Source organism: Argiope bruennichi, chromosome X2, assembly GCF_947563725.1.
Source record: "Argiope bruennichi chromosome X2, qqArgBrue1.1, whole genome shotgun sequence".
NCBI lineage: Eukaryota > Metazoa > Arthropoda > Arachnida > Araneae > Araneidae > Argiope > Argiope bruennichi.
The window spans coordinates 95,084,457-95,110,140 of NC_079163.1; the positions used below are offsets into that span (position 1 = coordinate 95,084,457).

Genomic DNA, 25,684 nt, shown 5'->3' on the forward strand with positions numbered 1-25,684 from the left:
TTCTGTTCCAGGTAACAAGACCTTTCCAACAGGTCATCGCTGCCCCGAAAAAGCATCTGTTAAATTTTCAGATATTTCTCGAGAAGTTTGAAAATAAGCTTTTCGACTATTCTTAGAGCGTTTTCTTATAAAGTTTAGAAACAGATGATATAGCATTTCTTAAGTTCTGAAAAAGTGTCTGAAAAGATATATAGATATTTCACGTTAGGAAAGTACTCGTTTTTGCTCTTTACCGGGAAAGATAGAAGTTATTTCCTTACTTTCTCATATATGAAATATGCAGAGAAAATATTATAACTGTCATAAAATTCTATTTCGTGATTTTGATGAATCTGTAAGATTTAGTCCTCCCAAAGTCCGTAAGGCACATTTTTGCAAATAAGTATGTCTGTAAATAACTCAAACATGAATATGCATTGAGCTAGAAAAGTGAAAAAAGATAAGCGGTCCTAACTCCGGATTTATAGATTTCTATCTTTTGACGAAATAAGACAAGGGAAAGGCAATCTGTCTTTCTCTTAGAATATCTACCATGTTAATTCGATAATTCAATTTCAAAGAGCTAGATGTATGAAATTTGGTACATAATTTTACCATCAGAAATATACACGATCATTAAATTCTGTGCCAAATGCGTCAAAGGGATGACCATCTGACGAACAGTATATTCGCGTGTAGGACGCGATAACTCAAAAAATGCAACAACTTGGATAGATTAAATTTGGTATGCAGTTCTGTCACCAAAATTGTAGAGCTATGTTAAACTTTACATCCAAAAGGACGAAAAGGAACTATCCAAAATTTCCTATTCGGTTTTCTTCAATATATTATGAAACACAGAACTCTCTTATTTTATCTCTTGGAGGAGGGGAGGGGGACCACTTCCGCTTGCCAGTTTTGGGGTTGTTTTCAGTGCTTTTTATCTCCCTCCCCCCTCAAGCGATAGTGGGAAGGAGATGGAAGGGGGAAAATATGGGGGTATATTGTCTAAGTATATGAGAAAAGGGAAAAAAACTCCCCCTGGTTTATTCAAGTATCTGAATCAGCAGTATTAAACTCTGAGGGGGCCCTTAAAGAGTTAAGTTTCGGGCCTTCCTTTCCTTTAAATCTTCCAAAACTAGATTTTTTTTATTGATTGTAATTTTTTTATATATGTAAGCAGTTTTTTCAATAGAAAATATTACAATAAATTGAAATAACCAAGCATTCCATGGCATATCACCTTTCAAAGTGTTGTTTCAGCATGCCGTAAAAAAAAAATTAATTTAAAAGTAGTTTTAAAATCATTTTTAAAAAATTACAACTCTTTTTGACGCATTCTATATATTAAAATATGAAGTTTACCAGGAATGTAACTTGTAAGTCATTTCGCCAAATGATGAGTAAAAAATTTGAAAATATGACAAAATCCAAGAATAATGTTCTGAAAATCAAAAAATTATTGTAATGTGAGTGTGTGAGTGAGTGTGTTTGAGTGTGTGTGAGAGTGTGTTTGAGTGTGTGTGTGTTGTGTGTGTGAGTGTGTTTGAGTGTGTGTGTGTGAGTGTGTTTGAATGTGTGTGTGAGTGTGTTTGAGTGTGTGTGTGTGAGTGTGTTTGAATGTGTGTGTGAGAGTGTGTTTGAATATGTGTGTGAGTGTGTTTGAGTGTGTGTGTGTGAGTGTGTTTGAATGTGTGTGAGAGAGTGTGTTTGAATGTGTGTGTGAGAGTGTGTTTGTTCGTCAATAAAATGATTGCGCAAAATTAGATTATTCCCAAAATATATAAAAATTAAACAAGAGACCTTGGTGCACCCTAAAGTTGTAGGCTCCTAGACAGTTGCCAACTTTGCCTATTTGATAATACGACCTTGATCTGAGTGCTCCAGTTTTAAGTTCGATTAATTTATTCTTCTTCCATTGATGACAAATAAGGTAATCATCATCATTAGAAGACGCAGTTCTTATGATAAAAGCCAGATAGTAAATGTTTATCTGATACTCCGCCTAAGGATACAGATTTTAATATAAATACAGTAATAGCCCCCCCCAATTAAGTAAAAAATGGGACCAGAATAAAATACATAAATCGGAGTCAACATACAAATTTTAGCGAATTTTAATTTATTAGATCTAAAAACTATTAAATAGTTATTTAAAAGAAAATTATCAGATTAAGAATTCATTGTTCATGTATATTAGCAGAGTACCCATGTAAAGACCTTTAGGCAATGCACATTTTGGGGTTCTCTTTCCATACCCCAATTTTCTAAATCAGATATTTTATTAAGGTTTTAATTTTATCTTTATGCAAGTAGTTTTTAAGTTTTAGTTTTTAGTTTTATATTAGTAGTTTTTAAGCTTTCATAAAAATTGAAATAACAAAACATTTTATCTTGAGCCACTTTCAAGAGATTTGATTTCAGTATCTCGCTTTCAAAATAATAATTCAAACTTAAAATTTAAAAGTAATTAAAAGCAAACAAAAAAATTACAAAATCCATTTCCTCCGTATGCTAAAAGAAGTCCACACCGCAAATGAATACGTAAATATGAAAAATATCCTAAAAATAATATTCTGAAATTTAATCAGTTCTTGATTTTTATTTGAATAAATTCGATTGCGCAGTCCTAGTAAAGAAATGAAACAATAAAATTAAATAATCCTGAAAATACCAAAAATAATATCGGGAATCCCTGAAGTTGCAGAGTCCCTAGGCAGTTGCCAATTCTGCACATTTGATACTGCGGCCCTGCATATCAGTACAAAAATAAACATATTGAAGGAAAAGTGTCGCAGGATAAGTTATTTTAAACGTCGTTGGTGTCATAAAATTTCACAAGCTCATCTGATTACTCAATGACTGTATTGTCTCACATAAGATTTCTTTATAGCTGATTCATATATATATATATATGTTTTTTACAACCAATTTGTAACCCAAATTTGTAACTAATTTTAGAATTAACATCAATTTCTGTCAAACTTAGAATTATTATTTGTTTTACAGGAAGATCTGTTCTGAGTCGACTTCTTTAGAAGTGGTACATCTGTATCAACTCATCGAATCATCAGCTATGTTCTACGTGAGTCCATAATTCATCTCTTTCCAAATCATATTGCTTGGCAAAATTCACCAGAAGCTGCATCTTAGTTGGCTTTGCACAAAGAATCTTTTTCTTTCTAGCTTACTGAGAAGGTTGAGCATATTTATAAGCACAGGACTGCAACTCTTTTCTACTTGATATAGCCATAGACTATAAACTCTTTTACACGTAAGTCCAGCAACTCATAGACTATTAGCTCTTTCTTATGTCAGTCCAGCAGGACCATGGACTGTTACTTCTTTTCCAAGTGAGTTCAACAGCTCCTTGACATCAACTTCTAAATCTTGTTGCTTGACACGAGTCTGAGTCAGTTTTTCCAAAAACTTTTTGAGTTTATTGAGAAACTCACGGATCTCTATAAGCTCATCGACTGCCTGCTACCTTTTACCTGAATCCTGTTACTCTTTTACAAGTTTTTTCTTACGCGAGTCCAGCAGCTCATTGGCTGTTAGCTCGTTTCCACGTATGTCCATCCTCTGCATCGACTGTCAGACTTACCTCATCCGTTACCTCATCAAACTCAGGTACTGTTTTTTTTTTTTTTTAATATTCATTTTTATTTATGAATTTTTCGCTTCTACTGCATTCTATAATAGGAATTATTTGAAGTGGGAAGATAAAATGAGAGTTTTCTCACCGAGTTTGTGTAAGTTGGGGTATTTGTGTATTTCAGATCAGGCCAGAGCAGAAACGAGGGCTTTTGCGAAGTTGCCTTGCGGGACTTTGAATCAAATTCATTCAACAAAATAATAATTTATTAAATTTTGATGCTTGTTACATTACACATATTAATCTGTTAAGAATTTAAGGTATACAGGAAAGTAATAAGTATTTAAATTATTTTTATAAAGTTAACATTTAAATACATAACTAAACGTTAATAAATCAAATAATTAATAATTGCTTGATAAATTTATTAAGCACAATTTATTATGTGAATTTCTAGAATAAACTTACTTTACATTAATTTTCTTTCGTTTTCTTGTATGTTTTATATAAAATTTGTTGATAACATTTACATGATTTAGCTTTTTGGCTAATTCGGATTTGGTACATAAAAATTAATAAGGAAATGAACCATTAGTTATTAAAGCTTATCTCAATTTTTTAAAACCCTTTTTCCATTTTGAGGAAGATTTTTCTGCAGATGAAACAATACTTCGTAAAGTCAATGTTATTTTCAAAACAATATTAAATGAAATTCAAACAAACTGTTTTTAAATAAATATTGTAATGTTTGTAATGAGACCTTTAAATTGATTTTATGAAGTCTTGCAAAGTCACATTTTCTTTTCAACGGTTGAAAAGAAGTCCGTTTGTAAAACATTGTATGAGGTCTCATGTTATCATTAAAAAAAGAAAAATCGAATTAAAAAAAATAATAATGGCACTTTCGATTAAGACGAGAACTATGCAGTTGAGGTTATCTCTCTGTAAGAACAATGAGAAGATGAACGTCTAACCTTATTTTCAATTAGTTAATGTAAAATGCTCTCAAATCTCGGGATAATATTGAAATGGATGTACATTTCCAATTTTTGATGATGTCGGGACGCACCTCCTTTGAGAGGATGTACCATGGCTGCTGAAAGACGTTAGGGCTCAACGGTAATTTCAGCCTCATTGCTGTCATAACGACTGTCATTCAACTACCCCGTCTGCTTAAGTAGGGCGGGAGTATCTCATCTTGTGGTTATAGAAACATGTATTGGGTCAATGATTGGTATGCCAGTACGTAATATAAATATCAATATTCGTCTTATCGCCTAATAATATACGATATCTTATAGCATTGTATACTATCGAGCGATATTGTAGAATAACGTACAGTATATTGTTTTACCTGATAAAGAGATTGCTCATAAAGTTTTACATTCCGTTAACTCTCCGTCAGTGGCTATAACTATTGTTTTTTTTTTTTTTATTCTGCATTGTATAAGTGCAAAGAGTCATTTAAAACTGAGGTTAAATATCCGGGAAAGTTCAGCATTTTGATTGTCTGTTCCAGATAGAAAAACCTCCGAATCTATCCAAAACTTGAAACATATGTCTTGAAATTCATGATTTATATAAATAAGTAGATAAATAAGTGAACAAATTAAAAAAATTACAAGATTTAATTAAAAATATTAAAAAAGAGCCTTTATAATTTTTTTAATTAATACTCCTCTTCAGATTTTCTTTCACACAAAGATTCTATTTCCCATTTTTTTTTTTTTTTTTTTTTACTTCGTATACGGAAAATAATCGTCAAAATAAATAAATAACGAACTCGAGGTTTTTAAGAATCTTCACGTTTCAGTCCTCTCTGAGTTCGAAGAAAACAATTTTAGCATTATATTTATCTGTGAACACGGTAACTTAAAAACGCTTTGAGCTAGACGGATGGGATTTGGCATATGATCTTTACACCAAATTTGTAGTTTTCTGTCAAAGTTTGAATGAAATCCTTTCAGACGAAGTCTGTCTGTTCGTCTGTCCGAATATAAGCCAACACGATAACTACAAAATAAAAGGACTAGATATATAACATTTAATACACAAATTTAACCTCTAAAGTGAAGAAGTAACCTCTACCTATCAAATTTAGAGTCAAATTCCTCAAGGGTTGACTGTCTGTCTACCTGTAATTTAACATGCATGTAAACGCGGTAGCTCAAAAACGCAATAGTTTAAATAGATGAAATTTGGTATGCGATTTTGTGACTACAATTGTAGTTCTGTGTCTAATTTTAGTTTCAGTCGGTTGGTAAAAGCGTTCTAAAACACAAATTCGATTTTCGGAAACAGGATGCTAGAGATTGATCGCCAAAAAATCGCCAAGGATCACACAGTAGATACACTAAAAACACTAAATTCACGCCAAAGATCAATATTTAGTAACTATGGTTTGCCAATGCTATGCAAGGCATTTCAGGCATTACTCAGTATTCTCAATTGTATGCGGGGGTGGGGGATGACATATTTATTGGAGAATTTGCGAGAAGGTTTTGGGAAGACCATTCCAGCTGATTTTTATTTAAAGACGTTTCGGATCCAGATAGTCCCGATCTTTATTATTTGTCCCAGAAATGAATTATTTCTACCTAATTGTCTGTCTGTCCGGCTGTCCAAATATAAGCTAACACGATTACTACAAATGGAAAAGAGTTAGATAAATAAAACCTAAAATGCAGATCAGTGTCAATTTTGCAATGAGATCCGTCAAGGGGCTAACTGTCTGTAAATCTATGTTTTCTTATGCTTGCAAACGCAATAAATGCAAAAACGTATTAATTAAATAAATGAAATTTGGAGTTAATCTTTGTGCTAAAATTGTAATTCTGTGTCAGTTGGGAAAAAAGTAATCCTAAAGGCACATTCTATTTTCCGGTACTTGTGTATTAACCGCACTCCAATGATTATTCGCCAAAACAAATTGACAGTAATCGCGCGGTGGATTCACACCAAATATCTATATTTCGTATTTATTGTTCGACAATGCTAGGCAATTGATACACTAGCACAAGCTTTATACGAAGCCGTATACAAAGCACACACGTGTAGAACTTGAAAATGTTGTTGTGACTTATGGCACTTTACAAGCCTGCCGACAGTTATCTATCTATCTATCTATCTATCAGATGTAAGCCGAGTGAGCGTCCCTTGTTTTTTCAGTAGAGCCAACTAGAGCCAAGAGTACAGCTTGGCTACTTCATGCGTCACATTTCCTTGTACAACCTCTTTTTACAGGGGGGCACATTCACACACCTCACAAATTGAACACAAACGAAGAACAACCATGCCCGATCGGGATGCCCCGGTCACGGTGAAGATGTTAACAGCCTTACCCAAGGTCCTTATTTTATGCGTAGGTAGAAGATCAATAACATCTTTATTTGAGCATTTACGAGAAAGAAAAGACCACTGCAAGTGTTTAGGATTTAGAATCAAGCTCAAGCTCCTGGACACTAAAACTTTCTGGAATAAACGCCTGAATTCTTGAAAATTCCAGATTAAATGTCTGAGCTCTGAAATATCCTAGATTAAAGTGCAGAAAATAACTTAACTTTGCATTTATTAGGTTTGCTTTGGATCAAATAACACAATCCAAAACATTTGATTTTGAGATAATGCGTTGTATGTATTTGACAGATGACAAATACATTTGACAAAATTTGACGAATGTTTCTGCAATATTTGACGGCTTTAATTTTATTTCTGATATAAGAATAGGTTCCAATTATTATTAAAAGTGATTGCAACTTTTTTGGGGGGTATAGTGGAATTCTTATTTTTTTCAATGCATTTGTACTCAATCTCAAAAAAAAAAAAAATGTAGCTAACGTTATTTGACTTTAAAACAATGATACGCGCTCGTAATTTGTACAAATGCATACTAAACAATATAAGACATGACTCCTGGATAACCACTGGGAAGGATCACAAATTGTGGTACAGCATAACATGAATGAAATTAGAGAAACAGCAGGATAAAATAATGTTGCCACATTGTTCGGACATTAGAATAAAGATCATTTATTGATCTAGAAGGTTTTGAAACATCTGAAAAGGGAAGATGCTCATTTGATGCTCCACGCGCAGAAACATAAGAATTCATAGGAACGACAGCAAGCACATTTGATAAAGGTGCCATGACAAAATATATCCACCGTTGAATGTTCGATGACGTGGTGCGTTATTGTCCATAAAAATAAATTTATCATCAACAGCACTATGGTAAAAGATAACATCAAGCTATGAAATGTATTTTGGAATAGTTATAGTCGCAGTTGCAACATGTGTATGTGGCCAGTGCTCGTGATGCTGACTCTTACCACGATGTTGAACGTCGGTTTCTACCCTGGATATTTTTTGGCCCATAGGCAGACCACTCTCACCCCAGATCTATAATTTAGATAGACTGAGCTATTTTCAATTCGTGCGCAAGTTAGTAGTTTCAAAATTGTGTGCGAGTCAAGTCTTATTCGGTTCAATTGATGCAATGCAATGGCAATGGAACATACACAATTGGTCTGCCTGTATGCATCTACTCTTTTTAAAACTTCTAGCTACAGTTTTTTGGGAGATCCGCTGATGTGTGGCAGCAAGAAACTAATTTGATCTGCTAAGCTCTGATGCTCTGAAATTGTTGAGCTCTGATCTGTCCTATTTGTACTTTTCTCCTGTAGGCGTCATATTTCTAACAAAATCCTTATGACACGTGCTACACATTCCAGTTGTTTTAAATGCTTTCCTCAGCATTGAAATAACACTGTGAATGATGTCGAACTCACAGAAAATATTCGTTCCTTTGCACCTATCTTAGATCTTTGCCATAATAAGACTATAAGAAAATCATATAAATTATATAGGGAAGACATAAGGAAAATTTCAAGCTCATCTATTAAATCTTCTCCGTAAAACTCTCATTAGGGAAAACAGCTGTCCCGATGCTTCAAATACAATAAAGTTTTTATCAATGTTAATACACGATGAATAGGCATGAAAAAGAAATTTTTCATACATTTTTTTATGGTACCCAGCGCTTATTCTAATTTTCCAGATTTAGTTTTCTTTCATTTTGTATTTCTATTCATTATGACGTCATCTGTCCTTAGAAATTGCCCAGTAGCATATATCCGCTAATTATTAGGTGATCTTAACTAAAAATACGAACCAAATTAACTGAACAAATGAAATGAAAAACAATTTAATGACTATTCATTAAACACATAACAATAAGAGACCAAACCACTGGGAGTACCACCTTTCGACTTTCATATATACTTCCACAATATGCCATGTTTTGCTTTTAAATTCATCACATAATGGCGGGAATCGAATGAGCATATTAGAAACACCTCCTTCCGTTGACCGGTTAGGTCCAAAATTTATCATTCATGGACAGTTTTGGAACAAAGAAAACATTCTAAAATTTATTCATATAGCGAAATGCCTTATCGTCTTCACAAGCACACGAATAAACAGATTGACACATTTGAAGCATAAGCTACAATTCAGTCGGTAAAATTGTTGGTTAAACTTCATCTGCCCAGCTTGCAATGATTATGAGTTATCATGTTCAAATTGTTGGTTAAATTTCACCTGCCCAACTTGCAATGATTATGAGTTATCATGTTCAAATTGTTGGTTAAATTTCATCTGCCCAGCATGCAATGATTATGATTTATCATGTTCAAATTGTTGGTTTAATTTCATCTGCCCAGCTTGTAATGATTATGAGTTATCATGTTCAAATTGTTGGTTAAATTTCATCTGCCCAGCTTCCAATGATTATGAGTTATCATGTTCATATCCATAAGGGCGGAGGAACAGATAGATACCCTGGAGACGGATTCTATCTAAATTACGGAAGAAATTTACAGAATTTGATGTAAAGACGACAAACAAAATGTCATCCTCATAGGCCTTTGTGTTTTTAAGTTAAAGTGTTCACATGCTGATGAACGCCATTTTGAAAATGAATTTTTCCAACTCTGAGAGATTCATTAACATCTCTAAGTGGAATCGTTTAAAAATTAGATTTCTCTTCATACACTAATAAGTAAAAACTGCATTTTGAGATGATACACGACAGGTAATCAAATGCAAGACAGGGAATGTATAATTATATATATAATTATATATTAATGCCTTGTTAATACTATTAAAAAGGCCATCCTTAAAAATGATTCATTTTGTTGAATTACATTGTGACGATCTATATTTATGAACAAATACTTGTTATTGAGGTTTTCCTTATTGAATTAAGTTTTCGACATTGTAGTTATTTTCAGTATTTCAATAAAATAGCCATGGTAATGATATTAAAAGCGATGAAGTTTAAATCTCTGAAATTTACTGTGGCTTCAAGCAAAAACGTATTTCCAGCCAGTTTTCCAATCTACAAAATAGACTTATTGTTAAAATAATTCGGGAGGACAACATTTTACATACTGTGAACTCCAAAACTTGGATATCCTTGAAGAAACCGCTTAGAGCCTGAACCTTCGAACTCTTCCTAGCATTTTTAGGCGATGATGAGATCAGTTTCAGCAATAGTTTATCTTTGTTAAGGAGAGTTCAGGAAGTCCGGTGCGTCACAATAGGCGTCAGACATCATACGACCTCCTGGATAACTATACTTCAACACATCATTTCTTCTGTTCTTATTTTTTCTCCTTTCTGTTCTATAAAACGTCTGCACAGCATTGAAAAATCAATAATGGCCTTTATCTTCGCATTCATTCATTGAAGAACGCAGTTTATTCATTTTGTGTTGCATGGAAACTGTGCTGTTAGAGAGATATCAGGATGCCGTACTGTAAGATGGCTAATGTTTTTGTACCCAATTATATGGAAATTGCTATTTTTGCATCATGTTATATGTTCAATTTGTTGTTAGAATTTTTTATTGTAATAGGGTTGTCCCAATTTTTCCACTATGTAATATGAAAATCTTCATTTTCAAATGTCTTTCTTTCTGCTCTGTATAACGTATGAGAAGAGTGAACGTATGAGATCGTCGTATAACACAATGAATTTGCTTTGCGTTTTATCGAAGTTATGCTGTGAGAGTGATATCAGGATGCCGTGTTGTAGAATGGCTATCACTATATTTGCCCCCAGTTATATAAAAACTGCTAATGAATATGAAAATGCAGAATTTTAAGAAGATCAACATTTTTTTTTTCTCATCAACACTTAAGTTCGTTTTACTTAATAGATTGTACATACTTACACCAACTTATGTGAATGATAATTATCTTAATTCTTACCAACGACCCCGAAATCGAATTATTATTGTACTTGGTAAATTCGTTTGCCAGTTTTCGATTACAGTTATTAGAAATAGAATCAAGAACAAATTAAGAATTTTGTATTTTTTAATATACAGATTCTAATACAGATAGCGTTATGGTCGCTGTTATATCAAAATGTTGTATGTCAAGAACCACACTTAGCAGAATATACGAAATTATGGTGTAACAAATGGATGTTTTGTGGTAACATATAACAATTTGAGAACAGCTGTACCTAACCTATACAAGTATTTGTATTCATAAAATGCTTTAGCAAATTTGGCGTGCCAAATTTTGTAATAGAAGCTACGATATAATTTTTCTCAATATAAACAAAGTATCTCCCAATGGGAATTAAAACATTATTCGATTTTTAATTATATTTCTGCCTATGCGTTTTAGCAAATTAGACATACAACATTTTGAAGTAAAAGTGAGATTTATCGACGGCTCAGCCTTCTAGAAAACTTGAACTCTCACGCGAAATTAAAATTAAATCACAAGAAAACTAGATTCGCTCATTTCGCCAGAGCTTTATTCATTATCGATTTGTGGGTACCGTTTTCCCGCCTGAGAACCTTTCGTCTGCGGGAAATAGTCGTGGTTTATGATTTATCTTGATTTTGATCTCTGCAACTTCAATAAAATCACGATCTCTTTATTTTTTTTGTTAGTGATTCAGATCTTCATGGAATGCACAAAGTGATTTTAAAAATATTCTGAGTCTTTCGCTTTTCTTTTCTATATTTTGATTTAATGTAGGTAGGGGCATTTTTAATCCAATGAAAAGATTTCAGACTTTGCGTTTTATAACAGATAATACATATTCATAATGTATAAGAAGATTTTTACTGTGTTATATGTGCTTTATCCTAAAGAAATACAAAAGCTTGAACAGTCTCTCATTTAATGTATTGATCTTTCTCAATATTTATAAATTCACAGAAAAAATTAAAAGCATTCGCTTTTTAAATCATTTTTTCATATAAAAATATTTAAATGGGTAATTGAAAAGAAGAGAAAATTTAAAGATTCTAATTATATACTCGAAATCAAATTTGTTTTATGAATGAATTTTTTCTTTAAAATTTGTAAAAGTAAGTTTTCAGTTTAATAAACTATCGATAATTACCAAATCACAAATATTTTAGTTATAATTAAAAAAAGAGCGGTAGTTTCACAAAATTTTATATATTTCTTTTATTATCTTTTTCAATTTAAAAATTTTATTTTTTCTGCAGTATTTTTTATATTGTAAAATATCCAGGGAAAATTAAGAAATGCTAGAAAAATAATAATGCTTTTTATATATGTTGTAATGTATGCATACTCTGAATTTTTTAATGAAAATTTTTCATGTTTTGTAAAAGTTTTGTGCTTTTTTTAAAAGTAGCATATGATTTTCTTAATGAAGAATAACACTTTAATTTTGAATCTTCATTTTTGCTCATTTCTTAAGTACATAATTTGAAAGTTAATTCAGATATAATGAGGCATGGACAAAATAAAAATAGAAAAAGCTTTTTTTTTACCCTCTTTTATACGAAGCATACTAAGTGGAACTACTATAATTGTTTTAAAAAAATTTGCCCGTTTTAAGAATTATATCTGTCTTTCTAGAAATAGGATAAATCAAACACAAGACGAAATGAAATTTGTTATGTGGTCTTTACGCCAAATTTGTAAATTGCTAATAAATTTTTAACAAAAGCCATTCATGGATGAAAAGTTTCTCCGACTATCTCACCGAATTCAAGTGAATGCTATAACTACAAATCTTGAAGAGCTAATTGAATTTTGTATGCAGTTTAAGCATCTAAAGTGAAGATACGTATAAAATTTTGAATGAAATCAGTCAATGAGCTGATGAACTGTGGGTCTGTGAATTCGCATGCATTTAATTGTGGTAACTCAAAAAACGTAGCGACTTCGATAACTGAAATTTAATTAGGCATTTTATTACTAAAATCGTAGTTCTGAAATGAATTTTGGTTTAAGTCGATCTGAAAATGCGCCGGCATCCGAAATGCCTAGTCTATTTTCATCACTTATCAAGAAGCATAAAACGCTCATGCCACTCTGCACAAGGGTTAGAATGCGGGAGGAAGCATTTTTGCTTGCTTTGTTAACATTTCGTCTCACTTCGGTCTCTGATTCCTTTGTAAAAAAATTCTGACCACATGTGGCGTTTACGGTCTTGCCGCAGGTCCACAGTTTTAATACGAAGCTAAGAAGGTTAACACCTTTATTAAAGAGTGTACAATAAAGTTCGAGAAAGATGATTTCCGCTGATTTGTATAGGAAAGTAAATTTTATTTCCATTGCAGCCTCTTTCAACCAAAAAATCCTTTTATCTTCTATTATTTTAAAAGTATAAGCAGTTGCTAATCCAAAAATTTTGGCACAAAATTTAAATCTCATATAAATAAAAGAGTAATTTTAACACGAAACAAATGAATCTGCTTCCTTCTTTTTCGAAAACCGTAACCCAACAAACTTGTAAGTAACGAAATACATTGTTTATTGCAATCACGATTTTATGTGCAGACCTATACTGTATATAAAAATAAATCAAAAAATTTTTCGTGTTGATTCGTATCTCCTCGATCAGTTTGCGAATTATCCCACGATTTTTTCCTTGTTCAGTTACGCGGACAATTGGGAACTAACTGTATTTCGAATTCAGGAAGACCCTTTTGAAAATTTCATATAGTAAATATGAAGAATATTTTTTAAAGAACGCTGTGAACTAAATAACATAGAATATATTGAAACCATTATCCTAATTTTTAAAAAGGAATAATTTGAAATCATGAAAGGAAATCAAACAAAACATCTATCGTCTTCATTTGTATATAATCCACTATTAAAAAAAATAATAATAACGTGAAGTACTGAAAATTATTGCGGAAAAAAATGTAAAATCTACGAAAAAGGGAGAATTCTAAACGTTGTTTTTAAGAATAATTTATTATTAAATATGCCTCTTCCAAATCATTCAATCAATTTCTTTTAAAGGTTAATATTCTTGAGTGTTTAAGCATTGAGTGTTCACCAGGAAGTGTTTAATAGTAATTATAGTAAACTAGTTAAAAAATTGTTAGGGTTTCAATCAAGTAGTAAATTAAAGTAAGTGTATTAAATATAAAAAAGGGATTCGATTAAAGATAAAACATTTCATGCATTCAAAAACGTAGTTAAATTAAGGGTAATACATTTCTTGTGATTTCATTTTTGAAACTTTCTCATATTCATTTTATGAACTGTATTGTTCGTTAGTTGGTTACAACTTATGGTAGGGTTTCTAATAGATAAATGTAATGAATTGAAACGAAGACTTCACAAATATTCATTAGAAGATATTAATAATAAAAATATCAACAGATGTAAAAGTATTGCTCTTTAAATAAAGAATTATTTAAAGAATAAATCACAAAATTTTGCCTATTCCCTCGAATTTCCTATAAACATGATGTAAAAATGTCTATAATTCCAAGTTATTTTATTTAATTCGAAGTCAAAAATTAAGGGTATTAAAAGTCACTTTTATTTCTGAATAGTTTTCTTCAGTTTAATAAATCCGTAACTAGTGTGTACGTATATTTTATTTTACATAGCAATATATATAATCAAAAAAGGGAGAAAAGGCAGTAAATATATCTCATTATTTAAAATATATTTGAATGCATTAGATCTGATTCATACCATTTGTTTTCGAAGTTTTAATGTGCAAATTTTTCATTCTAAGTGCTATATATTTTGGGTTTATAAAAATTATTTCCTTATTTTTTATTATTTTTTAAATGATTAAGATTTTCTTAATTATAATTTTTATCATTTTATTTATTATAATAATTTAAAGATACATTATTTTATATTTGAGACAGTATATTAATCATAACAACTCTTAAATATTTTGATGCTAAATAATAATTCATGTTGCAACGATATTAATGTTGTTTTTTTATGAGAAAGCGCTACGAGGCTGCATTTAATAATCAAATACTTTATTTTTAAATATCATCAATTAATTATTTTAACAAAAGGTTAACAATCCTTATATTAATGTTAATAGCAATATATATTATTATATTTTCTGATAGGAAATTTAATTGCTTACAATTTATTATACTAACTTTATTTAATAATTAAAAGAAAAACGACAGGCAATTTTTTCAGGCTCAGACTGGATTACAAACGATTGCCTAAATTAGACATATCCAATTAGAAAGACTTTCATCTTTCAGAAAACATTTCGAAAAACTTGTGTTACACAAATAGTAGATTTATTATAAAGTTCATCACGGTTTATAAAAGAAGACAGGATAGACTCAATTTGAAATTAATTTACAGAGAAAAAAAAACTTTCTCAAAAGCCAGTTGTAACCTATGCTAACCGTTAACCATTGATAATTCGTAGATTTCGGTTTTGTGACATAGAAATGCATGCAGCCCTGAAATTTTGAAATCCAAATGAACGAAACATATTTATATATACAACTTCATTCGAATAACTCGTCAGTTATTTTTATTGAGATCATAAATACTTGTTTTGTCTACCAGATATTCTCCAGTGAATAAAAATGCCATTGAAATAGTTATATAAAGTGAGTAAACCACTGACATATTTAAAAGAGACAAATAAATTGTAAAGAATTAATTGTAGGACGATTAAATTAATTTTATTGTGCTCCATGAAATGTATCATTCAATTCGGAAACCAGTTTATTAAGATCGATGTTACTATTATAATACGCTATTTTTTCTACATTGAAGTGTATATCTTTAAAAAAAAATGCCTACGTTATTTTGAAAATAAATGAACTACTAAAACCTTCATTACTTATTTTTTATTAAAATTACTCCTGTATCTCTGTATATTAAAAGTGAGAGTGGTCTCTCCGAAACATTCTAGCATACTTTCTGAAAAAGAGGTTATCAGAGGAAAAGAGGTTCTGAAAAAGAGGTTTTGTGCTTCTTAGTTTGGTAAAGAAAAGGGAATATACATTTTGGATATCTATTATTCGACCGATTGAAACCAATATTTGAAAGATAATTACAATTTTAATAGCAAGATCACTTACCAAATTTCATTATCTAAGTCGTTGTATCTTTTGAGTTAAAGACAGACAGACAGACAGTTGATCTTTTGACAGATTTGGTTCAAAATTTGATTAGGTATTAGACTGTAAATGCTACAGCTGTATACCAAATTTCATTTATCTAATTAGTTTCTTTGTTGAATTATCGTTTCAGCATGCATGCGAAAATACAGATCGATAGTCGGCCAGCCCTTTGATGAATTTGAATTAAAATGTGTCTGTAATATGGAATCTGTGTGTCAGATTTTACTTATCTGGCTCTTTACATTTTGTATTAATCATTTTCGCTTGTACACAGGCAGACAACTAGATAACCTTTCTTTGAATAGAGTTTGCTCAAAATTTGACAGCAATCTACAAATAAGTTCATGTACCAAATTTCATTCCTCTAGCTCAAAGCGTTTTTAAGTTATCTTGTTCTCAAACAGACATAACACCAAAATGTGTTTTTAGAACTCAGGTGTCTCAAACGTGGTCATTTGTTAAAAACTCGAGTTCGAATTTTTTTAACGATTGCAGTATTTTTTCTTTGTATACTTCATATATGAGAAAGTCAAAAAGTTTAAACAGTTCAAAATTAGACAATTCATCCCTGCTATTTATTCATTAATTATTTATTAAATGTTTTAAATGTTAGAAATAAATATTTACTACTATTTTTCTTTAAAATGTTCGCTTTCTCTTACTTTGTTTACACATTTTTGGATAAATTCAATTCTTAATGCGGTCCCTTCTGAAAATTTATCTAATTTCATTATAGTAAGCATTTATGATAATTTTTCGTTTATTTGAGTAACATTCATTTGCATATTATAGACAAAATTGACTTTAAAATATTACTTTACTGCATCCGGACATTTTGCATCAATTAAATTACAACATTCAATTTTAAAAAAATGTACAATGTTAAAATCAACAATGATTCGCTTTATTTGGAGTGTCATCATAACAATACATGGATTCATGAGAGGGGAGACTTGCAAAAATGAACCATTGTCAGTGTATCCCGAAATGATGAAATCATAATATTTCTTTTTTTTATCTCCACCATATCAGAATACGATATTTTTCTTACGAACCAATTTCAGTTATGAGTATAAAAAATGATTCACAACAAGTTAAATTTAGAAAACAGACAGGATATTATGAACCGCAGACACTAGTTTCCGAATCTGTCCAATGCGCAGCCTTGGAAAAAAGCGTTGTTAAATCTCAAGAGCAATACTAGTTGCAAGCGCGAATTTTTTTTTTTCTACACCAGTTTACATGTATGACATTCTCAAACAATAATTAATCATTTCTTCACAAAATCTCTTAAGTGACTCGGAGAAACTGTTTGAATTCCTGAATTCGGGTTCTATTTATATTTTCGCATGCGGCAATGTCAATCATGGGTAAAAAAAAAAAAAAATGATTCACAACATACATTAGTTTCCGAGCCTGAAAACTCAGTTAAATGTATAAAAGTAAAGTTTTGGTTTAAAAAGAAATGTAAAATCTCAATACGAAAAGTTTGAAAGTGCGAATTTTTTCTTCTTCTACATCCTTAAATTTATGCCATTATCAATGACATAAAACAACAAATAATCATATCTTCACAAAATTGTCTTAATTGCTCTAAGAAACAATTTGAATTCCTGTAATCGGGCTCTGTTTATGTTTTCGTATGAGCCATAAAAAAAATTCACAACAATTTAAATTTTGAAAACATACAGATTATGGCGGATTCCTTACATTTATTTCCAAGCTTGAAAAAAAAGTGGTGCTAAGTCTCAGGAGCAATACTAGTTGTAAGACCGAATTTTTATTTTTTATTTTTCTACGCCAGTTTAAATTTATAACATCGTCAAAGACATCGACCAATAATTAATCATTTCTTCACAATATTTCTCCATAGATTCTGAGATCGGCCTCTGTTTGTTTTCGTAAAAACCAGTTTTAGTTATGGGTATAAAAAATGATTCAAAACAAGTTAAATTTAGAAAACAGACAGGATATGATGAACTCCATACAGTTGTTTCCGAACTTTAAAACGTTGTCCGATATGCAGACGAATATTTTTGGCCTTGATGCCAGTTTCAAGCACTCATTTCTTTCTATGGTAGCATAAATTTATGACGCTACCATAGACATTTATTTTCAAAGATATACAAAAATAATTGACCATTTATTCATAAAATCTCAAAATTATTTCTGAGAAGCCGTTTGATTTCCAAAGACTGGTGTATGTTTTTATATACTGTCAATTGTTGAATCACATATTTATTTCATCAAGGGATTTTGTAATCTAGGAAATTATTTCTTATAATTTAATTGTCTTGAATGCCATATTTTATCAACTTTAAAACTGAGAGAATTTTTTTTTCAAAAAAATATGCTTCTAGTAAGGATTTGAGACAAAATGATACAAATACCAGCATTAATATTTCAAATATTTTATAAACAGTTTTTATTGGTATGATAAGAAATAGAAAATCATTTTGAAATTTAAAAAATGGATCTCAAGTAAAACTAAAAAAACTTGAAGCACCGATAATAATATTCAAAGCAAACGTAATTTTAATCAAATTTGTTATGTATTTTAATTTTTTTTATTAAAGTTTGGAAATTGTCTTTCTAATAATATTGATTGAGGATCAATTTCTTTTTCGTATTGCTTTCAGTATTTCACGCTTTCAAGTCTTTTCTTTCTTCCTTTTTTTATTTTTTGACTTCTATATTTTTGATTTGTAAAATCACTTTCAGGTTCTAATGCTCCAATAAAAAGCCTTGCTTTAAAAATTTTATATTTTTTTATTATTCCATTTTTTAAATCTTTCTATATATTTCGTAATTCATAATCATAAACATTTATAAACTTTTAAAATCAGTTTTTTTTCCTGAAATTTCTAATTAAAAAGTGGGAAATTAAAATTTAATTGAAACGAATCAATTAATGGAGAATTTAACTCTGAAAATTGTGCCCTCATCGGGAACACACAACTGTAAAAAATTCAGAATATTAGTACGTAATGAAGTGAATGAAAAATTTATTGCAGAATTCAGTTATTACTAATATGAAACAAGTTAAGCAAACGCACGTAACATTTTCGACTATAATGGCCTCAAAAAAATGCCCATTTGAGTAGATAATGAAATACCTTTTGTAATTTTCTTACATATTTAGAAACATTATAGCTCTTTTACAAATATTTGCATTACCCTTTCCTCGAATAATAAGAATATATATCTCATTATAAAATTGCAAAAGTATGATGTGAAATAAATGTGCAAAAAATTATTTGCATACGTGAAATAAACAAACAAGAATGAAATCTCTCAAAATATTTTATCTGTTGAAATTTCCCCAACGGGAACACTACAGGTATGTAGATGAGAAGCTTCAAATAGCTTGGTGGTTGGTTCTCTTTTCCTTGGTGAGTGTAGTAATAGTATGGAGTGTAATTGTCTTTACTTCGATGATGCGATGTATCTCCTACGGGGAGGCTTGTATTATGACCGGTGAGAGCATTAGAATTCAACCTTGGTTCTTTTGCGCATTGTTACGACGATGGTCATTTAGATTACCCAGATACTTATGTAAGGTGGGATTGCTCCGGTGCGCTTATCTGTAGAAATTAATCTTATAGTTTCTAAACGCTCATTTATTTTTTTACATCTTGTTTTCTTTGATTGAAATTTGCGATTATAATTTCAAATAACTTATAAAAATAATTCACTATATTTCAATTTCACTATTTAATTCATACTTTAATAAAACTATAAATATTGAATTTGTATAGATTTATATTGATAGACTTTTTGGGATGCATGGCAGTTGTATTAGTTTGTATTAATCATGTCTTAGAATCCGACATGTTCAACTCTTACCTTATAGTCCTTACTTCCAACAGTAGTAATCTTTTGTCAACCTGTATACTGAACAGACAATTCCTTGGTGCTCTCACTTTGTACCTCAAATTTTATTGCAATTCCTCTCAAAATTACGTTTAATTCATGTAATTTGTTGTACTCAACGACAACTCGGTCACTGCTGTTTACCCCCAAATTCTTCAGCAGAACACTGAAATGCCTAATAAATTAGCACCCTACATCCCTAATATCCAAGCATATGATATATTTTTATGGTGTTTCATCTTACCTTCTGGGTCCAATTCAAATCAAAGTATTTAAAAATTCCAGCCATGTCAAGTGGACATAGCGTAATTAACCCTTTGTTTGGCTTATTTAACTTTCCAGAATTCGCTTTAGAAGTTAATCGAGAATTCAAAGAACTTTGAGTTTTCAGAGTTTTCTCCAAACTTTAGAAAGGAATTCGGTAGCTCGATGGTAAAGTCTGTGTTTCGGTGTTCGCCGAAGGACCTCGTAAAAGTGAGGTTGGTGCATGCTAAATCTGTAGTGGTCGAATGCTCTCCCTTTGGTGAGGTGGGGAAGTTTAAAGAGGGGACACCAGTTTCCGTGCTGTTTTTTCTATCTGAACGAGGCTCAAAATTATGCGGTTTGTTTCTAAGTATCTCTCGTACTGCTTCGAAACAGAAAGTTCATTTAATAAATTGAACTTCGAAAAAATATCGATGATTTAAAATAAGCATAAATTTCATATTTCTTGATTTATCAGTAGATAATTATCAAAAACAATGAAAGGAAAACACTTTATGTACTTCTCACCTGATTTCAATCCTGTCGAGAGCATTGGATTTCTATAGTCCATGAAAAATTCAATACAGTCCATGACAGTAGGGGAGACTACGTAGTATGTCTTTATATCTAAATTCAAACTTTGAGGTTGATCCTTTTGTATGCGCCATCATATAGAGTTTGATCTGAAATATAGTTTGGTTATATCAACATCCAATTTGGAAGCAATTAGGCTCAATTTTGGGATGGTTTTCGTAAATTTTTACCCTGATCAGAAGATGAGAACGACACCTGAGCTGGTACCCTCTCTCCAAACTGCCGCCCTAAACCAACAGATATTGTTACTACTAGGAGATTATATTGTTCGACGGTCTAAATAAATCCTGTGACATGTCCTGAGATGAAATTGTGCCTGACAATTCAAAACTCTTATACAATAGATTAAGTAACAAGAGTTGATAAATATCCTTACCAATATTTTGCCGAAAACCAGACTTCGAATGTTAATACGACTCTTTTGTTATGAAAAAGATTCAGCCGTAGATAAACATAGTAAATCTTTTTCAATGGAATGAAAATTAAAGTCTGTCTATTTGAAACTGTTATGTTTATTTTGCATTTTATTTATTCTTGATATATCTTTGAATTCGCTGTGGCAAGTGTTTTCCTTCAAAGGAAAATCAAAATCATTTTATTAAAGATAAAATTCAATTTATCCATCCATTCCAGAAAACAGCCTTACGGTTCAAGAAGCGATGATGGATGCTAGCGTTGTAATGAAACGTGAAGCTGAATTCAAAGAAAATGTTCAAAATATAATGAAAGAAATAATAATTTTTGAACGATTTTTAATAACAAAAATCTTTCCAGTTATTTTCTTTTTTCGTGTTTCCTGCAGTGATTGAATTATTTGAATCAGTGGAACTTAGTTAATAAATAAGATTTGTCAAAGTCGAGTTTTTCTCAAAAATGTCGAATTTCTTATTAACACGATGTTAAAATATTGTCTATAATTTAAACTTATTTTGTTTATTGCAAAGTCAAAACTACAATTTGACAAAAAAAAATTTTTTTTGTTTTTGTTTTATCTAATTAAATATGTCCCCGCTTTATATCCAAAATGTGTATTTTATTTTACAGTATTTAACTTAAAAGACAAAAAAAAAAAAATTCTCATATTTTTTTAAAAAGCTTATTACTTACATTTATTTTCATGTTTGCTAAAATTATATTATTAATGTTTTTAATTCCGCTAATGGTTATTATCATTTTTTGTATTAATATTACGGCGTTTAAATGTATATATTCATTTCTTTAAACTTCTTATGCATCAAAAATAAATCTTATCTGTCATATTTAGCTTAAAGAATACTTTTGACGTACTCATTTACATCTTAAATTTTTCTTAATTCGAATTTTCATTAAATTTGCCATTTGTGGTATCGTCAGCGTTGAATGAGCCAAGTTCCATTATACAATCATTTAAGCGAAGAAAAACAAAAGTATGAAAAATTGTGTTTACCTGTATAAATAAAACAGGAATAAACAAGTGCAGTGACATTTTGCATTCGTTTTACATTTTATTCATACTTTAAAGAATTTATTCATGTTTCATCCGTCTATATAGAAGGAAATCGATATTTTATTTGCATATTGAAAATCAAAAATAATTTTTCACTGCCATTCATAGAGAAAAGATTTTTTTTTTTATGTGCTCATTCTTTCAGTTTCGAAATGTTATTAAAATTGCTGTTTTCGAAAAGTTTTCGCAAACTTTTATTGTGAAATTATTTCCTTGCGAATTTTCTTACTGTTTCGGGAAATCTAATTCCTTCAATGTATGGAATGGTGATAAAGAAAATAATTATCGTCTGCAAATAATTATCTGCATTTCGTGAGGAATCGATTTGCTTCTTCTTAGTTTTGGCATGATAGATATTTCCAGTGTTTTTAACTTTTGAAAATGGTAATGTTTTTTTGTGTTGTGCAAGGCAAGCATACTGAGCGTACGCACAAAATATTCCATTGTAATTGAAAAACGAGTGATTATAAATATATATATATTTATTTAAAATAATAAGAAAAACTAATGAACCAGTTGCCGCCCAACCCCACTCATTGGTCTGATATTGCTGGTTTTTTCTTTTTTTTTTTTCCCCATATGAAGGCTCTTAACCTGTAGATATATCACCTCCATTTTTGAGATAAATTGAAAAAATCATTAATGCATTATCTATGAAAAAATCTGATGAAAGAAATCGCCAGCCAAAACTTTGACACAGCCCACAACCTCAATAATTGGAATGATTACGTCAATATGCATCGTCAACTTGGCGATTTCGACAATGCAGTTAAGGAATCAGAATGCCCCATCATTATTTGCAACTTTTACTGATATTACAGTAATTATTATTTTATTATATTCTTTTATAATGTGTAATTAAATTAATCATTAATACTACCCGTCTTCGGTGGTTATATTAATGACATTATATATATAAGACTTTTGATAAAATACATCTTATAAAAGAAAATAAAGTGCTGTTTGAAATTATGAATGTATAGTAATGATAAAGCAATCTGATTGGTTAGCTATACTTCCGAAGTGGCAAAATTTATTGGAACGAAAATTGGTGAAATCGGTCCAGTTGTTAAAGTTGGGAGTTTTCGGTAAGTATAATTTTGCAATATTAATATTCTATAATATTGTATATAAATCCAATCTATAGCATTATGTATGTTATATCTACAATATCATCTACATTTAAGAGTTTTAAAATCAAACGACTTTTTTTGACTTATCTAGGAATCGTGGCCTTTCATACGAAATAAAAATTGGCAAAATTGGTACATTAGATATATTATTCAGTGATTATAACTGTTAAACTTAGTCTGGGATTTTCCCCACATAACATAACACCACTCCATGTCCTTGCAAGTATAGAATGTACATTAAAACAATGCTTATGAAATATTTCTCAGAAATGAACAGTAGCTTTAGAGAAGAGCACCGATGATTTCATTTATTATTGATTTGACCTCCATATGGCCATTGGTAGCATTAATTTCAAATGAAATAAAAACTGGCGAAATCGGTACAGTGCTTTTTGGCTGAAGGAATGGTTCTTTGTTTTTCAATTATTTTAAATAAACAGATGATGGCCGAACACGAGATCGTCGAAGACGGCTAGTATTTAATTTAGGATTTATTGCTTTAGATTTTTTTCTAATTAATTTACTGAAGTATAATCCATTTAAAACATTCTATAAAAAAAAAACAAAAAAAAAAAAAAACCGCTTCTAAAATTGAAATCCCAGGAAAATTAATTTCTTGGCAAGTAATAGATCAAAATTCAACTTATATCTTAAAATAATATAAAAATTAAATTTTTAATAAAAAAAATTAACTTCGTAAGAATCAGGACAGGAAAAAAATTAGTTTTAAACTAATTTTGTAATATTTCATTTGTAAGTGTTGCATTATGTTACTCCTTTAATAGAAAAAAGGAGACGATCTACTTCTTTGATTATTTGTCAAACGCTAAAAAGGCTAATTTTTTAGACATTTTTTTTTATATGTACAGTTACAAAGCTTTTATCACAAAAACTAGAAATTAGGTTTTGTCAGTTCATTTCAATGTCATTTTTTTTTTCGTGATTGCGATTGCAATATACGGTAAATTCTATCGTAAATTTAATTGATTTCCGAAAGAGTTTAGTTATCTTGCAATTATCGAAACAAATTATTTATCTTGCAGTTATCTTTATCTTGCAAAATTTATCAACTTATCTTGCTCCTAAAGCTATGTTCTACAACGTCGTTCTTTATCCATTCCCTGTATTTGAAAACACACACATACACATTTTTAGACTTAAGTCTATCTGGAGGTTCGCCTGTCTATCTGTCTATGAACACGATAACCCTCCCCCAAACGTGATGCGCAAGCAAGGAGAGAAGGGGGGGGGGGTGCTAACTGAGGTGTCGTCCCTGTTATTTTAATTCGCAGTTATAAATCGCAAGGTCCATTCCAAAATAAGCCTAGTGTTGTTTTGGGGCGGAGTATTAATACAGCTAAACTAAACAGCCAGCATGCATGCAGACACAACAATTTAAAAACGCAAAAAGAAGGATAAAATTTAATAAATAGTTTTATTATCAGATTTGGACATCTGTATCAAATTTTGATCAAATCATTCAAAAACGTGTTGTCTGTTGGTCAGTAGATTCGCGCATTTGTGAATTGGTCTCATTTTAGCTACATTAATGCCCAGTTCGAGTTCTGTATATTCGTGGCTTTATTTTGGAACCGATCTCATAATTTTGAGCCCTGGTAGAGAACGAGGATGATACCTCGGTTGGTTTCGCCCTCTCCAAACTTCCACACCACATCAAGAGGTAGACGTGTGTACGTCATATCGATCTAGTGGCAAGATGACAAACCAAATTTTATTTGTCTAAGTCTTTACGATTTTGAATTATCGCGTGTACATGCCTACCAACAGACGGTCAACTCATAGACAGAGTTTGTTCATATTCTGAAATGGATCTGCTCTTTAGATGCTAAAATAGTGTATGAAATTTTATACATCTAGTTCTTTACATTTGTGATTATTGTGTTCATTTTCATGTGAACATATAGACTCTTGAATAGATTTTGTTCAAAATTTGACAGCTATCTACAAATAAAAACCAATACTAAACTTCATCCATCTAGCTCAAAGTATTTCTGAGTTACCATATTCGCTAACAAACACAATTCCAAAAATATATTTTTAAGAATGAAGAAGGTCTGAGATTCATCAAAATCTCGAAGTCGAATTTTTCGACAATTAGTATACTTTCTCTTTGTACACGAGAAAATAAAAATGGTCATTACACAATTAATGCATATGAAATTAATACATCAAACAAATTAATTAGTCATAACAGGCAAATTTTGAATAGAAACAAAAACTGAAAAGTAAATAATTCTTATTCTTTTATAAAACTTTCTTTCATGAACTCACTTTTCATTCATTTTTGACAGTAGCTATATTATCTCTTTGTACACTTCCTACACGAGAAAATAAAAATG

At 30.6% G+C, this 25,684-nt stretch overlaps 1 protein-coding gene across 1 annotated transcript in view; it reads left to right on the forward strand.

The window, feature by feature from the left end:
* The first annotated feature begins 3,040 nt into the window (after nucleotides 1-3,040).
* LOC129960611 (protein TMEPAI-like) overlaps nucleotides 3,041-25,684 on the forward strand; it is a 137,507-nt gene continuing 114,863 nt past the window's right edge. The window contains exon 1 of the mRNA XM_056074141.1: nucleotides 3,041-3,064. Coding sequence (XP_055930116.1) covers nucleotides 3,056-3,064 — 9 coding nt within the window. The 5' untranslated portion in view covers nucleotides 3,041-3,055. The remainder of the gene's footprint in view (nucleotides 3,065-25,684) is intronic.